The sequence below is a fragment of the Cornus florida genome, unplaced genomic scaffold (genome assembly GCF_030987335.1).
Source record: "Cornus florida cultivar Cherokee Brave unplaced genomic scaffold, ASM3098733v1 CherokeeBrave_3.0.0_Hap2_Chr06, whole genome shotgun sequence".
NCBI classification, from domain to species: Eukaryota; Viridiplantae; Streptophyta; class Magnoliopsida; order Cornales; family Cornaceae; genus Cornus; species Cornus florida.
This window is the reverse complement of record NW_026775576.1, coordinates 80,930,750-80,949,956: the sequence shown is the minus strand read 5'-3', so window position 1 is coordinate 80,949,956 and position 19,207 is coordinate 80,930,750. Positions and strand designations below refer to the sequence as shown.

General features: G+C 33.1%; 1 protein-coding gene across 2 annotated transcripts; it reads right to left on the bottom strand.

Moving 5' to 3' along the window:
• Positions 1 to 6,205: 6,205 nt before the first annotated feature.
• Positions 6,206 to 13,579, bottom strand: LOC132312299 (phosphatidylinositol/phosphatidylcholine transfer protein SFH13-like). 2 transcript variants are annotated; one of them, XM_059810607.1, is made up of 15 exons: positions 13,294 to 13,578; positions 12,244 to 12,339; positions 11,813 to 12,116; positions 11,152 to 11,251; positions 10,482 to 10,748; positions 9,893 to 9,970; positions 9,710 to 9,814; positions 9,564 to 9,613; positions 9,378 to 9,477; positions 9,123 to 9,221; positions 8,917 to 9,030; positions 8,505 to 8,664; positions 7,053 to 7,402; positions 6,899 to 6,973; positions 6,206 to 6,442 (listed from the first exon to the last, which is right to left on the bottom strand). In XM_059810607.1, exons 2-15 carry the CDS (start codon positions 12,248 to 12,250, stop codon positions 6,422 to 6,424), a joined length of 1,830 nt encoding a protein of 609 aa, XP_059666590.1. In that variant the 5' UTR covers positions 12,251 to 12,339; positions 13,294 to 13,578; the 3' UTR covers positions 6,206 to 6,421. The 2 variants fall into 2 exon arrangements, with proteins under 2 accessions (XP_059666590.1, XP_059666591.1); XM_059810608.1 differs by lacking the exon at positions 8,917 to 9,030 and having other exon boundaries at positions 13,294 to 13,579.
• Positions 13,580 to 19,207: the final 5,628 nt, after the last annotated feature.

Genomic DNA, 19,207 nt, shown 5'->3' with positions numbered 1-19,207 from the left:
TTGGCCCAATAAGGGAAGGCCCAGTTTCAACCTAATAACTGAAATTAACGGCTTGTTTGGCCGTTAATTGGGGGTATTAGGGAACAATCCGGTGAGTAGCCCTAGCGAAGATGATGATCGGAGAAATTGTCAGTCTGGTGGCCTTGGAGGAGGACGGCAGCAAGTCGGGGAAAGATTCCAATCTGAGAGGATCTTCTTCGACGTGGCACAGTCTTGCAAGAATCCCAATTTGAGTGTTGCAGTGATAGTTGCTGTGATTCGAGCGAGCACCATTCTTTGAGATGATCTCTTCCCTCTGAAAATTCTTTCATTTCTTTCCTCCCAATTATGATAAACTATGGATGAGAAACATAATTTGCGATGAAGATTTACTGGGGAGTTCTGTTTCCATTGCGTAAACATCAATTGAATAAGATCTTCCCAGTTAGTGATAACAATGAAGAAGTTACACCTGATTTTGATGAATCACCAGATAGGAGACACAAAACAACACGTGAGGAATAAATACTGGTGTGATTCCGATTGTGATTGACATAGAGCACAAAGGTTGATGTGGTTGGACATTGATCTGCTATCAATGGTAGGTAACCTGGATTGCACAGCTAACCATAGATTGAATTTCATCCTAGGGATTGTAGGAGAAATCCAAACTAGGTTGTGCCAATGGACTGCTTGCGAGTGCTCTATGATGAAGAATGCTATGTGCTTAAAACTGAACTCGCCATTTGGGGAGGCTAGCCATATCTTGCTATCACTTCTTGAAGAACATGGCGAGGGCTGAAATAATAACTCAGGAATGGCAGATGTAAGACTTGTAGGAAATGACCAAGATGAGTTTTGTATGAAGGTGTCGACTGTGGTTGATTCATTAAAACCTGCATCAGTAAGAATTGTTAGTGGAAAACGATTGTAGAGAGGTCCACCTGAGGACCAGTTATCAAACCAAAATGAGGTCCCTGAGCCATTGCCAATCCTGTGCTTAAGAAGCTGTCTATTAATGTGCCTATGCTGCAAAATCTTCCTCCAACTCCAAGAGCAAGGGTGAGGGAAGTTGATTGTCCAAAAGTTTCTTGACTTGATGAGGTGAACCCTACACCAAGTGATCTAAATTCTGTCATGGTTGTTTGAATGAAGATCCCAAATATACCTTAGGATGACAGCTTTGTCTGATATTTCCAAGTTTGGAATGCCAAAACCCCCTTCCTTCTTAGGTAAACAAACTTTACTCCAAGTAAGTTTTGCTCCTGTGGATTTCATTTCATGACCTGACCAGAGGAAAAACCTAAATATTTTGTTGAGCTCATTGATTACAGCTTTGGGTAGGATGAAGATGCTTGCCCAGTATACTTGTGTTGAGACCAATACAACCTTGATAAGTTGGAGTCTGCCTGCATAGGAGAGTGACTTTGAAGACCAATGTGAAATCCTGTTTGTGATCTTTTCAATAAGTATGCTGCAATGGCCTAATTTGAGGTTGGTGGATATGAGTGGAACACCTAAGTATTGGACTGGGAGGGATCCAATCCCAATTCCTAGCATGGCTGTAATTGCAGCTTCAGTGTGAGGATCAGTTCCAGAGAAGTAAACATTGCTCTTGGATAGATTGATGTCCAAACCTGACATACAACAAAAGTGATCAAGGGCAGATTTCAACACTGATACTGAGGTGATGTCTCCATGACAAAACAGAAAGAGGTCATCAGCATAGGAGAGGTGAGTGATCTTCAATGCACCACATTTCCAATGGAATTTGAATGTGTGAGCTCTCCTTACATATTCATTAATGATGGATGATAAAGTGTCCATGACAATAACAAATAGGAAGGGAGAGATGGGATCACCTTGTCTTAATCCCCTCTTACCTTTGAAAAACCCTTGGAATTCTCCATTGAGGGCAATGGTGAAAGAGGGTGAAGTGAAGCAAGCCTGTAATAGTGAGATGAACTTGGTTGGGAAGTTAAGTAGCTTGAGACAACTTAGGATAAAATCTCATTTGACTGAATCAAATGCTTTCTTTAGATCTATCTTGATAACACATTTGGCAGTGGAGGACTCAATGTGGTAACCTCTTAATAGCTCATGAGCTAGAAGAATGGGATCTGTGATCTTCCTCCCATTTATAAAGGCTGATTGTGCCATATCAATAATGTATGGTAGAGAAAGCTGTAACCTGGATGCCAGAATTTTGGATATGCATTTATAGATGGAGTTGCAGCAAGATATTGGTTTGTAGTCATGTATGGAGGTTGGATTTTTTCATTTTGGAACCAAAGCAATGTAAGTATTGTTTGCTTCAGACAACATTTTGCCATTCCTAAAGAATTCAGCAACTGCCTTGGTAACAGAGTTCCCCACAATTTCCCAAGCTCTTTGGAAGAATGCAGCATTGTAACCATCAGGGCCGGGGGCTTTATCCTTGCTGAGCCTGAACATACATAGCTGAATTTCACTATTAGCAGGAATGCCATCCAAAATACTGTGTAGGTGGTCAGGAACCAATTTGGTAAAGAAGGGCTGCAGATCAGAGATGCTATGAGTAGTAGGGGGAGAGCAACCAAGCAGGTTCTTGAAGTGATTTACAACTTCAGACTTGATGGCTTCACAATCTGTTTGGACCTGACCATTTTCAGTGGTGAGAGATACAATTTTCTTTCTGTTATTTCTGGAGGAGAGGGATTTATGGAAGTAGGAGGTGTTACTGTCACCCAACTTTAGCCAAGTTATTCTTGATTTCTGCCTCATCATGTCTTCTTGGTGCTTGGCCAACCTTAGATATTCACTTGTTAAATTTTTTTCCATATGTCTGAGTTCTTCATTACTTGGATCTGTGTCAAGGTCAGTTTGGCAAGCATCGAGCTCCAATTTGACTGCATGTAGCTTCAAGTCAATATCTGTGAATTTCTTTTTGCAGTTAGTTTTGAGGGCTTTTTTCCTGTAATTTGAGTTTGTGGACACATTGGAACATTGTTGTGCCTCTGATGTAAGTTTGCCACACTTGCTGAACACAATTTGAGTTTGTGGACACATTGGAACGTTGTTGTGCCTCTGATGGTAGGAAAAAGGGATGATTGCTCCAGGCATTGAAAAACCTGAATGGGATGTTCCTTTTTGGGATGTTGAAATTCAAGGAAACCAAGATGGGACTGTGGTCTGAGATCCCTGGAGCCAAGAAGCAACATAAATCACATATATTTCTTTTTTCCCATGAAAAGCACATATATCATATTTATTTGACCTAGGTCTGACCATTCAACTTGTGAAGTGTGAACACAATGCGAAACACTGAGGATAATAACTGAGAGGAACATAAATCATATGACGAATTGAAAGTATATTATTTACTAAACACTGCGTGGAAATGGTCATCTGCACCAAACACACATATAATTACATACTGCTATAGTGTGTGACTGTGTGTTGGTGTATACGGAGACAGTTCCTAAGAATTGACACACACAGACACACACCTGAAATGTAAGTGGAAGCAGAAGCAGCAGAGAAGAAACATGATATTTTTATTTCAATTCAAAATACTCAAAATAATTTAAATTTTGAATTTTTTAAAAGTAAAACAATTGTTAAAGGACATTTAATTCTTTAACAATTTTTTTTCTTTTATTTATTTTATATTATTTTGACCATTGATTCACTTCATTACAGATCCACTTTTATATTCCATTTGTGTTTGTGAATAAGCTTAAATTTAATTACAAAGATTCATTTGTTTCTTTACAACTATTTTGATTCCTTTATTCTCCAAGTCCCACCATTTAATATCTCTATTAACATCATCACAGGCACTTTTCAAATATATAAACATCATAAATATTTGTTATTTTAAATAAATTTTTAGTAGTCTCATCAACAAGTCCAATAATAGTTTCTATTGGTGACCCTCTTGAAATGAATTTAGATTGACATTTAGATATTATTGGATCAAAAATCAAGTGTTAATAAATGTTAAACAAATCTCTCCAAAGTGTCATAGTCCTTACCATGCTACATCATCATTATTAATGTCCCTTTTTTTTTTTTTTTTGGTACTCCAAAATTCACTGAATCCACAAATTCACTAGGCTATTGAGGAATACCACGTGAACCTAAAATCCTAAAATACTATTTTTGGAAGTATGAATCCAATTAGAATTGGAATTAAAGAAAATATAATTAAAAATTTAAACTAAATTTGTTTCAATTTATGTATTCATCTTAGTCGTCTTCAATTATTATTTTTTATATTTTTTTAGATCGTTAAAATTACTTTTTTTTTTAGTTAAATGATCGTTAAAATTACTTGCACAAACATGCCCAAGAATTGAATCCTCCTCGATCAACATCCCTTTAAGAGGTGGACACACCACTCAATTCAACCTTTTGTCAGTAATATATTTTCTACTTCCCATACCCTTACATATAAAAAAATGTTATTATTATTTTTTCTCTCTCTTTTTTTATTTTTTATTATAAAAATAAAAAATATTTTTATTTTTAAAAGTTCAAGCAAATATACACAAATTTACAATAGGGTTACGAGCGAAAAACACTTCTATGGTATGCATATGGATTGTATAACTCCCTATACATTCTAAAAAATTCTTAACATTCAATTTTTGAACAAACAACGTCTTGAATGCTGAAAATACTAAAATTTTCCTCTATATCTAATAAAAAAAAAATGGTAAAAAATAATTAAATGTGAAATGACTAAAGTGTCTTTTTTTTTTTTTTTTTTTTCTTTTTCCTTAGGACATTATTGAAAAGAAAAAGGTATTTTCAGAATTTTATATTTTAAAATGTCATCTACAATGCACATAGCTAAATTTGTAACCAAATAGTGATCATTTTTTCAAATTTAACCCAATTATGCACCCAAAAAAAACTTTAGGGGTTATATTTATCCAAATTCAAACATTAGGGTGTTTTTCTCACTTTGTCCTTTACAATATTACCTCTAATGAGGTACCTAATTAAATATAAAGATTGTTGTCTTCTTATGTTACTTTTTTAACTTATTATTTTGCAGTTTTGGATTTTCTTAACATTTTCATTTTTGTTTTTCTACCCTCTATAATTTTTACTTGGTTTGTATATCCTCATTCCACCAGTAAGTTTCTTTACATGATTTCTTTTTTCCATTTAATTCTCCAAAAACCCCTTTAAATTATTACAACATAAGAATTATATTTGATGTCAAGATACAAGTGGAGTTTATTTATTTCCATACCACCATTTGCCTTAAATGGTTCATGTTCGTATTTCAAGTTTCAACAACCAAGTTTGGTGGGGTTCAACTAACCCCCAACGTCATAAACTCTCATACAAGTCATGTGAACAAGGGAGCCCCAGCCCCTCATCATAGTCGGCATTTTTTTATATATATATATATAAACTTAATATTCATTTTCTTTCCTATTTTGTTGTATTGGAGGCCACGTCTAAAGGTATTAAGTGGTGCTCTCTCTCTCTCTCTCTCTCTCTCTCTCTCTCTCTCTCTCTGTATATATATGTCTGCCTGTTTTTGGATTTATAGGTTCTTATTTTCTTAAACACATTCTTTTTTACTACAATCTTTGATGCTAATTTCAGGCAGACTTGGAAAACCAAATTGAGGAGACTCACTTGTTATATCTCCCAAGGCAATGAAGAAAAGGTCAGGGTCCAATCCCTTCAAAACCATATAGTTATGTTCTATTAAGCTTCCACTGTTGCAAATGGTATTGGTATTGGTATCGACCAAATAGATCATAAACCACACCCAAGTTTCATGTTCCATATGCTATGGAAAATACTGTATATTGAATGAAAATAAATAAATAAATGCACCCAAATAAAAAATAAAAAAAAAGGCATTTATCAAAGACCATTGACAGAGGCGTGGGCAAAAGGGGGTGTTTTTGCTTTACAATTCGAAAAAAAACCTAATTTTGTGTGCGTGTCACGGTATTTGCAACTTGCATACTGTCTATTTGAAGAGTAAAACCTGTGTCAAGATGAAAAGCTTAGGACAGAGCAACAACAACAACAACAACATTGTACTTGACAGAATGCTTGATGAGTGTGTTTCTAGTCTTCTCCTCCAAATGCCCCGTGTAGGTGGAACAAATGTCTTTTATCTGGACACAACAAGTCTAGCCTAGGGCGTGCGCTTATTTACTGTTTATTAGATAAAATAATGCCACAGTTATTTCAACAAAGAAACAAAAGATGCCGCGCTGTAAAAAACTTTGCATTAAGCTTTTTCTTTTTTCTTTTTTCTCTACAATGTCTCATATCTTAGGGGAACAACCCAGAGTTATAACTGTAGGTTATGTCAAGTACTCACTATGAAAAGGTAAAAAAGAAAAGATTGTCTGCCCTGATGTTCTTCAGCCTCCTGTAATGCCAAGTCCACCCATGTAGCTTGTTTTCGATCTTCAATAGTTCAACAAAACAACCTTCGATGCTGCAACAAAACAACCTTACCACTGTCACAACTTTAGTACGAAGATCGGATTATAAGCAGAACGATAAGAGGGAAGAAAATGAAGTAATGTATCAACATTTGGAAACCAGAAGCATGGTTAAGGCTTATCCATAACATACACCCTGTGTTTAGAGTAAGAAAAGGATGATCAATTTTTCCTTTCTTCACTTCATTCTTTCAGAACGAAACAAAGCTGACGAGCTCAAATTGGGACTTGAGATACTAAACTCATTGATCTTTTTAATCAAATCAACGTCATACCCATTAATTAGTATAAATAATACCGACAACTCATATTGATAATTAGCCAATAACATAATCTAATTGTGCATCAAATGATTTTAATTTCAGAAAATGGGAGACACACGTAAACCAGTAATCAATCAATTTATTAATGTGTCGTTCACAATACAAAAATATTGCAAAGAGACTTACACGGAACTTGGACTCCTGCAGATTCTCCAGTAACTCTGTAATCTCAAGTTGCTTCACCATTGTAGCATGTAGCACCTGCAACAAAAATAAGCCTGAATCAATATATTTAAGCTTCCAATGGTAAGACATCTCAGCCAAGTAGAAACAGGCTTACACTTTTGGTTTTCTCAAGATCATACTCAACAGACTTGATCCTATCCAAAGATTGCAGAAGCATTTGCTCCTTCTCCAAAGGGATTTCAGCAGGCTTCTTGTCGAGTTCTTTCATTAACGTTTCGAGTCTCTGAACGCGCTGTAAGCATGGAAGGATACGATCTTCGCTGACAACTTCAGCAGCAGGTGCAGGGCTGTCTGGTTTGTCTTCTATCACATTAGATGGATGAATGTTGTTCTGCCGCCTCCAAATTTCAAAAGGTAGGCTAACAATAAATGCAAGCAGTGTGAACATGCAAGATATCAGTGTTCTTGCCATACACCGGAACCTCCTCTTTGTCGCTGGATTGTCTGAAAACATATATATCAGATAAATTCCCAAGATAGGGATGACAGGTAACAACTTGTGACTATAAAATTGGAATCTATTACATTACGATTCAAATTAATTTTCTGTTGCAACCAATCGGCACTTGAAAATTAATTTGCCTTCTGGAAGTACCCAAAAAAAAAAAAGGACAAAAGAAATAGAAGAAGCTTTATAATAATCATTATCATCCTTGCTTGTATTCCATATGAATGGGGAGTCATCTACATGAAATCTCTTTTTCCATATATATATTTTTTTATTACAAGTCATTTCTGCTATTACATTAAAAAAATTAAATCCTTTCTAATAACTCCGCCCCATGTTAGTTTTGAACTTCTCAGTCTCATACTTCCTCTATAAACTAATATTCCTTTTCTTACTGGCATCTCACACAGCAATTTTTTATCTCCTCCAGTCAACCCTATAATCTATCTTAACATTCTCATACTGTATACATGAATGCATTGGAAAATCATTTCTCCAATTATATTAAAAAATTTAAATCCTTTCTAATAACTCCTCCCCATGTTAGTTTTGCCGCCACTTCTCAGTCTCAAACTTCCTCTATAAACTAATATTCCTTTTCTTACTGGCATCTCACACAGCAATTTTTTATCTCCTCCAGTCAACCCTATAATCTATCTTAACATTCTCATACTGAATACATGAATGCATTGGAAAATTGCATTCATGTACAACATAAACATATGAATCTATACCGCTACAATTCAAGACATGTGAATGAGTTGGAAATCTTTTCTAATTTTACAATAATTAATATTACAAAACTAGTCTGAAAGAAGGAAAGGCACAAAGAAAGAAAAAAAAAATAGTTTTTCCCTTGTATACTGCAACACAAAACTCAAGTCATAACCACTACTACCAACTAAAACTGATTATCCTCTAAAAGACCAGATACCAAGAACATAATAATTCTGAACAAATGATCAAATTTTGAATTTCAAATCCAACCAAAACACTTCAACTTCTTTTTGATGTAAACCTCCAACAAAGGAATGACATTTGGCATACCCTTTGAGGAAAGAGCAAAAAATAATTACAGCATGCTATTGTTGATAATACCTTCTGAATTTGGTATTGCCTCTCTGGAATCCCGCATACCGGGGATTTCAAGTGATTGGTCCTGAGAACATCCGAGTCCTCGCTCGGTGTCAATAGCTCCATCAACCTGATTGAAATGATCATCACAACTGTAGTAGACAGTTGGATCGGATGTCTTGGCCTACAAAAATAACAACGTGAAGTTAGATGCATGCACATGCAGCACACATAGATAATACACACACGCACACACAGATATATATATATATACATAGAGAGAGAGAGAGAGAGAGAATGTGTGTAGACTAATGTATCGGAAGTCACATTTACTTATGTTTCATTCTGTGCCCATTAGTCTAACATATTAGATTTCACAAGATCATGGGTGATACTTGCCACCCAACATTAAAAGTTCACTGGTCCCATTACTCACTTCTTCATCAACAGGTTCTAGTCGTGGAAACCTGGAACTACTTTGTATAGGTGGAGACCAACAATCATCAACATCTGATCCTGATTCTGCTGTTAATGTATCACTAATTCTCCCCTGGTAATCCAAATTAAATTATATTTATATAGGATAACAAAAAGAAGATAATGACACATCAACATACTGCATATGGAAAGCCTGAAACTTGCCTTCAGTGGGCGTATTTGAATATATGAGCCAATTTTCTGTTGGCCACTAGATACTCTGGTAATCTGCCTCACAAATGTTGCTTCTGCATTATGTACAAGCTACAAATGGGACAAACAGTCCTAACTCAGAATTTGTTTGGTTAATCTCAAACTACCAAGGCAAGATAAATTTCAAGGCTAGCATACATTTTGCTTAGGGTATATAATATAAAAATATATAAAAAATAAAAAACCCATAATTTAGAGTATGAATACCTTCATAACTTCAGGATCATTCCATGGACCCATATGAGACCTAAGGCACCCTCCCTCAGCAGGGCATGCGCATGAGCCACCCAAGAAATCAGGCAATTGACTGAATAAGAATAAAAGAAATATCAAGGACTCAGAAGCCCTTATCGGTGAAAATCAACAAGAAAAATCAGGGGAAAACAAACCAACCTTGAGTCAATGGCTTCAATTAGTTTGCACAAGGATTTAGGTTCCAGCACCTAAAAGTTTGGAATATGAGTCTGAAGTCAGTTAATAGTTAATATTGAAGCAAATAGACAAACGGATGCCAAAGCATAAGGTATCATGTCCTTTACCTGTATTTTTGCAATAGTTTTAGCATCGAGGAACTTTTGTGCACCAGGCCAAAGCACCTTCTTGAAGCCAGGACCGGCATTAACAATGAACATTCGATGTAGCGTCTGTAGATCAATTTAAGAAGTAATTGTAGGCCAATACAACAATGGAAAATAAAACTTCACTTTAAAGAGTTAGGATACCTCAGGATAGTAACTGTTGTCAATTTTTGTCATGGCGCTCAAGAGACTTGTAGCTGTCCTAGTGAAATTTTTAACTCCCTGTATAACACAATATAGTGATCTATTACAACTTAAGTTCAATACATAAGCATGACAATATCTGGTCACAAGTGCAGGAAGAAAATCTCTGAAGATTCTACTGGTAAATAAAAATTCCTTCTTTATGCCCCATTCAGTTTTTTCTCTGTACATTTAACATGATACTGGTAAATAAACCATGAGCACCAAGTTATTCTAGCTTCTTCTTTTTTTTTTCCTAGTTGGTACTCACACACACATCTCTTCCAAGACTTGAACTGAACCCTTGACCTCCCTTTGGGAAGTAATAGGCTAATACCGCTAGGCCACTGGCCCGTTGGTAAGTTATTCTAGCTATTAAAGGTGCAAGTGAACAAGTATCCATAAATGATTAGAAATCAATATTACATTCATATTCTTAAAAGCTAATGAAGATCTGTCAATAAAAAATAAAATTAAAAAACTCTAGAAGTTTGCAGCAACATATTACATTTGTTTTGGCAAAGACTATCCAGTTATAGGGTCAACATACCAAGCCTTGCACGTCCAAAATTGTTGTTGTTGAACTGATCTGCCTCTTTGCCGCGATCGAACATGCGGGGAATTTCTCATGTAGGGCCCTCTCAAACTCTTGGACATGATATTTCAAGTAGCGATCAATTGTGGTGATGCGCATAAGCTTACTTGGGTGAGCTATCCCAAGTCTCTCAATATAAACAGGCCTGCCTTCCCTATCAACTCCATGGTAGCCGTGAGGGTAATATTGCATGACTTCTTCCAGCTCTTCATATTCGAAGTCCTGATATATGTTGGTTTAACATGATTATAAGGTCAAAAAGCAAAAAAGTGTAACAAAAATAGATATAATGTTAAAAAATATGGGCCTTCTAATCATAAGATGACCAGGAGAGCTCAGAGCTCAGATACAACGGAAGTGCTCACAGAAGTTCAAATATGAGTATATTAGCAGTGCCATTAAAATAAGTCTGTTACTGTTGAACTTCTTATAAGAATGCAATAAAGAATACTCTTAAAACTGTACTGAAGCATTCACTGTATAATAAAAAGTAAAAAACTATGGCATATGAAGAAAGTTTGATTGGTATTCTTATCTAACTGCACAATAAAATACATCATGGTTTTCAAGCCGAGAGACTTCAATGTGAAATTTTAAGTTGGGTGGGGTGTATCAATGTAATTACCTCCAGTATGGTGTCTGTTCCATACTCTTTCCTCCAATTAAGCATTTCTTCCCACATCTGAATTGTTTTTTCAATGTTAAAATCTCTAGCTTTCAAGAATCTACACAAAGGAGATGAACAAGTTCGGATTAAATCAGTGATGGTGGATATAAATAATTAAAAAAAGGAAAATTGCACCCAAAAAAGAAAATTCAAAACCAGTTCACCACATTATATACACAAGCTACCACACAAACAACCGTATTGAATTTGACTATGCAACAAGGGAACTTGAGCCCCAGGCATCAAGTTTAAGAAACCAACTAGATACCACTTGACCTACTTGGACAGTGCATAAACAACCCTATCAAAACCACTGGCTCGCACGTCATTTCAGCACATGAGTTGGTCCTAAATTATGGAGATATAACCAACATCGTCAAATTAAGAGGTCATTTACTAAATTCTAAAGTTTACTTATTTTGTGCATGTGTTAATAAAAGGAAGTGCATGTGCACAATTAATTATTATCAAATCATATGTAGAACACAATAGTTTTTCACTTCAATTTTCAGAAGTACCCTGGATCAGTTGAATTAGAAAACCGAGGTGAATACACTTGCTTTTAAGAAGTTAATGCCTACCAAAAACTAAAAAAATAAGAAGTGAATAGTTGACTGACCTCAACAAAGTGTAATATTCATCATGCCTAGGTGGGAGCAGATCTTTGTCAAGGAGTTTTTGACGCAATTCCTGGACAGCACTCTCCTCATTTGCATCACGTACATCCTCTATGGAAACTGAAGGAACCCTGTAATCAATTTTCCTTTTCCCCCTTTTCTTGAGAGAATGAGTGAACTTATTTGACGCATTTATCGCCTTCTTTTTCAGAGCACCAATTTTAGATCGCCGTCTCTCATCTTCAGAGTTCTCAAAATCTGATCTCCTTTCTCTAATTTCATCAAAAGCTCCCAATCCTTCTAGGCCTAGAAAATGACAGATTAAGGAAACCAGTTAGGCATACCTTCATAAGTAAATAACGGCATGACATTACCATTGAGAGGCTAGTAGCTTTACCACCCTACTCCGAAATTATGTAACATGTACACATACCTGACATTGCAGTCAGGCACAAGAGGAAGGGCCTTGGACCTAAGCTTCAGAGGAAGAAACAATATTGCCAGCAAACTTATCAAAATCCATATTGCTCTACACCATCAAATTCAGAAGTCACTAGATAAGTATCCAAATGTCAATTAGATAAAACAATATCCAGTTATAACTAAAATCAATGACATGAAATAATTAAAAGAGATGCAGTTTAGTGCAATCAATGTAAACCCAATAAAGACCAAAGAGCCAATTTCACTCTGATGTGACAGCTTCTCAGTTATATTTTTTCCCCATGAAAAATAAATAAATAAATAAATACAGTACAACCCTGTTTTCCTTCCATTTCCTCAAATAATTTCCCCCAAGTTCCAGGGGAAACTCAAAACTTTAGAGAGACAACTTTTACTTCCACTTAGCCTGATAACTCTCACTATAGCCAAACAGAATTTCTACCATTCCAAACAGTATTACAATAATGTTGAGATATAAACAGATCTGAATCTGCTGAATGCAACAAAAAAAGTGTACAACTATAGATAGATGCTTTCCTTTTTTATTAGCGATAATGCAGACTACAACCACAAATCGACACTTTCCTCTTTGAATAGAGACAATTTTAACCATAATCACATATTCTTCACCATCTTCCATGCTTAGTTTTTTCGTTTCGAAATAAATTGCTCTGTCCTGTATTTATTAAAATTCCTGCTGAAAGAACTCGAACTCAGGTGAAATGTGCATAAATCATCAGATGAAGAGCTCTTATTAAACCTAGAAAAACCAATGAAACCAGAGTATATGACCACCGATGCTCACTTTTATGCAACATTAAATCTCCAAGAAATGAGAAATCAATAAACTTCTACAATGCCAGTTTACAATCCATCAGATCTCACATTATATTTAACAAAAAAACACTTTTTTTTTTTTTTTTCTCTAATCTGAAAACTAAACGTACACATACAAATATGTGATTGAAGTATTGAACATGTGTATATATATAAAAAAAAACAAATTTCCAGCCAAAAAGAATCAAGAATCGAAACTAACCTTCCCGAAAACCCTAACGAGAGATCTGGCAGAGCTATTCCCTAGATACAGCGTGCTGGCGAAACGGTAAGGATATAAACAGGTATTTGCGAGATTCAGTTGTTTCCGAGAAAATTTCCGAGTTATTCTCGAGAAAATTCTCGGTGAAGCCGCAATGGAGGTGGGGGTGGAGGAGGAAGAGAAAGATGAAAGATCTGATGTTTATATATATATATATATATATATATAAATATTCCAACTTTCTCTCTCTATATATATTCTCTCTCACTCACTCAACAAATTTGTTTCTGAAGGTTCCACCACCGTCTCTTTCCTTTTGCTTATTTGTCACCGTTGTTCCCTGCGTTTTGCGTTACGTGTCCTCTCTCTCTCTCTCTCTCTCTCTCTCAATTAAATTAAAACACAAGCAAATGAAAAAGTAACGTCTCGGACCTTACGGTGACTTTAAATTCGCTAGTATCTTGTAAAAGTAACGGCGTGTCAGTAAATGCAACTTTTCTTGTTCTTTCATTAATCTCAGTTTTCAAAACAAATACGTATAGTAGTGTGTGTGTATATATGTGGTATGTGTGTATGTATAGAAGTACTAGTACATTGTTTGTATTTCTCAATTTAAAGGAATATGAATATAATATTCACACCTCATAAAACAATGAGTAGTGATATATGAACTAACTCCGAAATAAGAAATTCATTTTTATATAAGAGGAGTGATGGGTTTCGTTGTGAATAATTATTTATAGATTATTAAGTTTAACGTATTATTTCCCGGGCTTTGAATTGAAAATTTTCAGTCCGGGTACTATTTTTTCGGTCATGGGGTTGAATTTTTTCGGTCCAAATAAAATTTAGTTTATACTCAAATTGAGGTATTGGAGAATCTGAATTAAACCTAAGTTTAGATTCAGTAAAATATTTGATAGAGTAATGTCCGATACTATCAATTATTAAATTAAGAAATATGTCATGTAATTATTCAAGTTACCAATTCACATCTCTTTTAATAAGATTTTTTAATTTTATTTAGAGTAGTTATATTTGTACCAATTTGTTGCAATAGCGAATGTTTCTATTTGATTATTTATACATAATAGGATTAAGTAGAGCGTTCACTCCCTTATTTGTTACATAGATAATTAATTAAAATAAGTAGGATTAACAATTTACTGTAACACATGATGTAAATATTATTTTTTATTTATTTATCAGGTACAGAATAATATTTTTGAGATTTGCTAATAAAAGGAAAAGCATGAAAACACTATGATATATAGGACTTAGGACCTCTACTCTAATTTTAATTCAATGGTTAATTATGCAAACTCACTTGGGAGTTTCATTCTCTTGTTAAAAAAAAAAAAAAAAAATTTAGAAGGAAGAAGGTGATTAAAACAAATAAAATATCTAAACAGCGGGGCCAACTGCATGTCGGTATCAGCTTAAAAATCATTCTGTTCAGAAGTTGAATGGGTTGATGCATGAATTACGTGCCAACAATGAACAATCTTTGGTTCAATCAAAATACATGTTTAATTTTTTTATAATATTTAATTAAACTTTTTATATTTTATATTTTATTATTATTATTATTTTTGCCTATTAGTATATTTTTGTTTTTGACATTTTATAATCAGACGCATATTTGATAATATTTGACTGTTGTAAGTTTTTTAAAACAACGACATAAAACATATTTAGTAAAAAAATATTATAAGTTTGAAAAATGTAATGATTAATTTTAAAATATCATTTAAGAATTTATAAAAATAAAATAAAATTGTTGTTGATCATTTTGGTACCAAACACTATAATGCGAAGATATATAAAAAGGCTAAATTAATGTTTTAATTTTTTATCACTATTTATAAAATCTTTTAAAATTGTGCAAAACAAAATAATTTTTATCAAATATATTTTTTTTCATTGATCACTGCAATGATAAAAATAAAAATATCAAAAATAAAACACATACTAAACATTTCTTTTTTAATTGAAGTGTTTTTTATTAAACCAAATATCAGGTGATGATCATCTCATAATTTTTCTTCAGCATCTAATAATTTTTCTTTCGTAGAATTGTACGGAGTTTTTGTTTTTTCTTATATTTTATTTTATTGTAGTACGGTTCTTTCGGAGTATAAATTATTGGTTTCGTGGAGGGTGATGTGTATGCCACGTGTTGAAGTATTTAATGTTGGAATGTAACTATAATTAATGGTAGTGATTTGGATGCTAAGAGGTAGGGACATCCTGTTTACAGAGTTAGTTGTCGGCAGTTTTATAGGTTAGGGACCCTTGGGAAGTGGGAAACCAACCCCCTGGTACCCATTTTCCAACAGTTGAAGTGACCTTACATGATGTGGGTAAAGCCTGTCCATACCCGACATTTTGGGTTAATCTAGTTTTGGGTATGGAACCCTAATTCCCATTGGACCAACCCCATCTAATTTTTTTTTTGAAGTTTAAAGTTAGTATGGAACTCGCAACGCCTTAATTATAGTCGATTCATTATGTTTATTTGAATAGTTCATCCGAAAGCCTTTTGAACAATGTGCTTGACATAACATTATATCAAAGATTGAATTTGACTCTGATATCAATTATAACGAATTGGCGCTTGTCGATTTATTCAAAAGCTTATATTGTTGAATAGTGGTGTATATTTACTCAGTTATACTAATTTTACTTTCTATTCAGATTCGATTCGATGTGAAACAAGTCTCTCATTGTATTTTAATTTGGGTTCATTTTCTTGTAGCAATTGGATTGGAATGTGATAACGAAGCATATTTTGTTTTTTAAAAAAGTTACACAACTTGTAATATTAATTCTTATCATCAAACCATCTGGTTGGTATTATTGTACTTGGTCCCCATCACTACAGAATCTAGATGTGCTCATTCATAATTGCGAAGGGTTGAAATAATGTGAAATTTTACTGCGGTAATTTTAGTTCAGAAATGGCACACGTTCTTATTTCTTATGTAAGATCGAGGCAATAGGAGGTGTGGTAAGTTATTATTATTATTTTTTGGGCAGGTATGTTAGATTAGATTAGGAAGGCATTTGCAGGTGCCTGTTAATTACTGTGTAATAACTCATACATACAAAAATAAAATAAAAAATAATGTGTGAATTAATTGAACTTAAAGTTTTGTTTGTTTGGATATAAAATATTTTTCAGAAAATATTTTTTTTATTTCTGTTGTTTGGTTGTCGTAAAATATTTACAAAGATAAAAATATTAAAATTTAAGAAAATTAATTTATTTATTAATTTTCGACAAATTATTTTACATGTCGTGCTTGATAAACTTTACTTTAACTTGACGTATACCTTTACCAAATACCGACAAAATAAAAATAAAAATAAAAATATATTTTATCTAAAAAAAATATATTTTTTAAAAAGAAAATTTTATGTCGGAATAAAAGGAACTTAAAAGTAGAATCTTTTCACATGATATTACAAAAAAAAATAATAATAAATTAAATTAAATTAAAAAGAGACGAAAAGAAATGAAGAAGTAGTGTGAAAAGCTAACTAGAGTTTGGGGAAAAAAAAATATCTAGCTTGACTTGTGTCAAATCCTAAAGATTCCGATTTGATTCCTGTTAGATGTTCTGCAAAGGAACTTTCTGTCATATCTTATCCAATTATTTAATTAATTTCCATGGTTACAAGTGTAAAGCATTCTATTGTTATAGTTAAATATATATATATATATATATATATATATATATATATATATATATCACTTTTTAATTTTTAATTGTTTCAAAATAATTATTTCAATTTAAATTCAATAGAATATCTCTAATTTGAAATTATAAAAACATATAAACCCATCATAAAATATTATCACTATAATAAAAAAAAGCATGTAAACCCATCATAAACTCATTATCTTTTTTTATCATTACAATAAAAAAAATATTTTAAAGAGTTGCTTAAAAAATTAGATTTCCAAAAAAGACTTTTATTTATGAAACAAAAGGAGCATATGAGTCTAACATATTTAATTAAAGTGTAATTTGGACAATATCCACGATGAAGCAAAATCATGACTCACATCTTTAAACATTAATAGCGCACCATCTAAAGGTAATTAATTAAGAATAATATATACTTCAATTTTGTTCCTTCGGAGAAAGTTTGTACCTATTTTAAACTTTAAAAAATAAAAAACATGAATCATACTCATTTTTTTAAGGTTAAACCCTACATATTTATTTTTTTTTCACTCTTTGCTCCCATATGTGTATCTGTCATCCATATCTTTCTTTTCTCTTAGTTCCAACCACCAATCATTCCAAATCTTAATATTGAATGTATCTTATTTTAATTATATTTCTAGAGAACTCATAAAAAATTGTCTTTCCTACATTTTCTGTTATTTTTAATTTTCTTAAGATAGAAAATTATCCTTAAAAAAATTTGAAGTAACCATTTATATTTCTCCATTTTCAAAATCTACCTCAAATTTTTATAATGTTTTAGCATACTTGTTTCAAGAAAATAAATCAATCCTTGCTAAGACGAAATAGAAATCCAATCTGAAAGCGGAGTGGTGGAGGTCCTGGTAGGGAAGATTAGGTTTGGAATGATTGGCAGCTAGAGCTAAGGAAAAAGAAAGATGCAGACGAAGCGAGACACATATGGGAGTAAAGAGAGAAAAAAAAAATAGATTTGTTAGGTTTAACTCTAAAAAATAGATATGACTCATATTTTGTATCTTTTTAAGTTTAAAAGAGATGTCACATGCATCTTTTATTAGGACACGTTAGTGTGCAGGACACCTCTTGATGGAACAGAACTGAAGCACTATCCATTAATTAGAGAGGTTTGAGTGTAGAAAAATTTATTGTAAAAGGCTAGTCTTTCAACCATAGATAATGAGCTTCACTAATGTAATTTTTTATTTTACAAAATCCTAATACTCCTCTAATCTTCAAAAAAAAAAGGAGGCAGAATGAATAAAAAAAACTTTGGCTTGCCTGATTTGTAATTATGGAAACAGTTTTCGGAAAACAGAAAAACAGAAAACTGTACAAAAAATTCTACTTTAGTTTTTCTGAAAACTGGTTTTTGAAATTCAATTATAAAAAGGCCTGTTCTTAGATAATAATCTTTTATAATTATATGAAAAATGTAATATATTTTTTGAGTTTATGATAAATGTTTTTAGAATTACAAACTAAGTCTTCCCTTTTTATTTTTTATTTAAAAAAAAAAAAAAAAGAGGACATAAGAATTAAGATTATCTTCCTCTATTTCTGTGAAATTACTTTTCTAAACATATAATAATAATACTCCATGGATCATCAAACAAAAACACACAAGGTGAGAATGGCAGAAGTACTCACCAACCAAAGATGGTTATTATACAAATAGGTGAAAAAAACAATAAGAAACCATGATTATGCATACCCATTATGTAAAAGCAACTGGTATATACATTATGTCATACCAAATCAAGAGTGTGTGTATGTATATATATATATAATATATGCCCAAATACAACAATTCCACTTTTGTTTCCCCAGAAAATTTCAGGACACAAAAGGAAGCACCAAAATGTGAAAAATCATTACTGGAACTAATGCCCACCAGTTCCATGATTTTGATTTGTTACGTGAACATCACAATGAAAAGGTATCACTTTGTAACTTACCAACACCAGCCCAAAATCTACTTTTTTTTACCGATCTTTTGAGTGTGTTGAATCTGACCCATCATTGTCAATCTAAACTTCATCGTGACTTCGAATTAACATCCATAATCTGTTCCGAATTATTGTGAAAATCGACGTGAGACAAAAACACCGTAACATTCTTTTCTATTCAAATTCATAATGTCCTCGTTATAGTGAAAAAATCTGATCTCATTTCAATACTTTCAAAAGATATTTTGT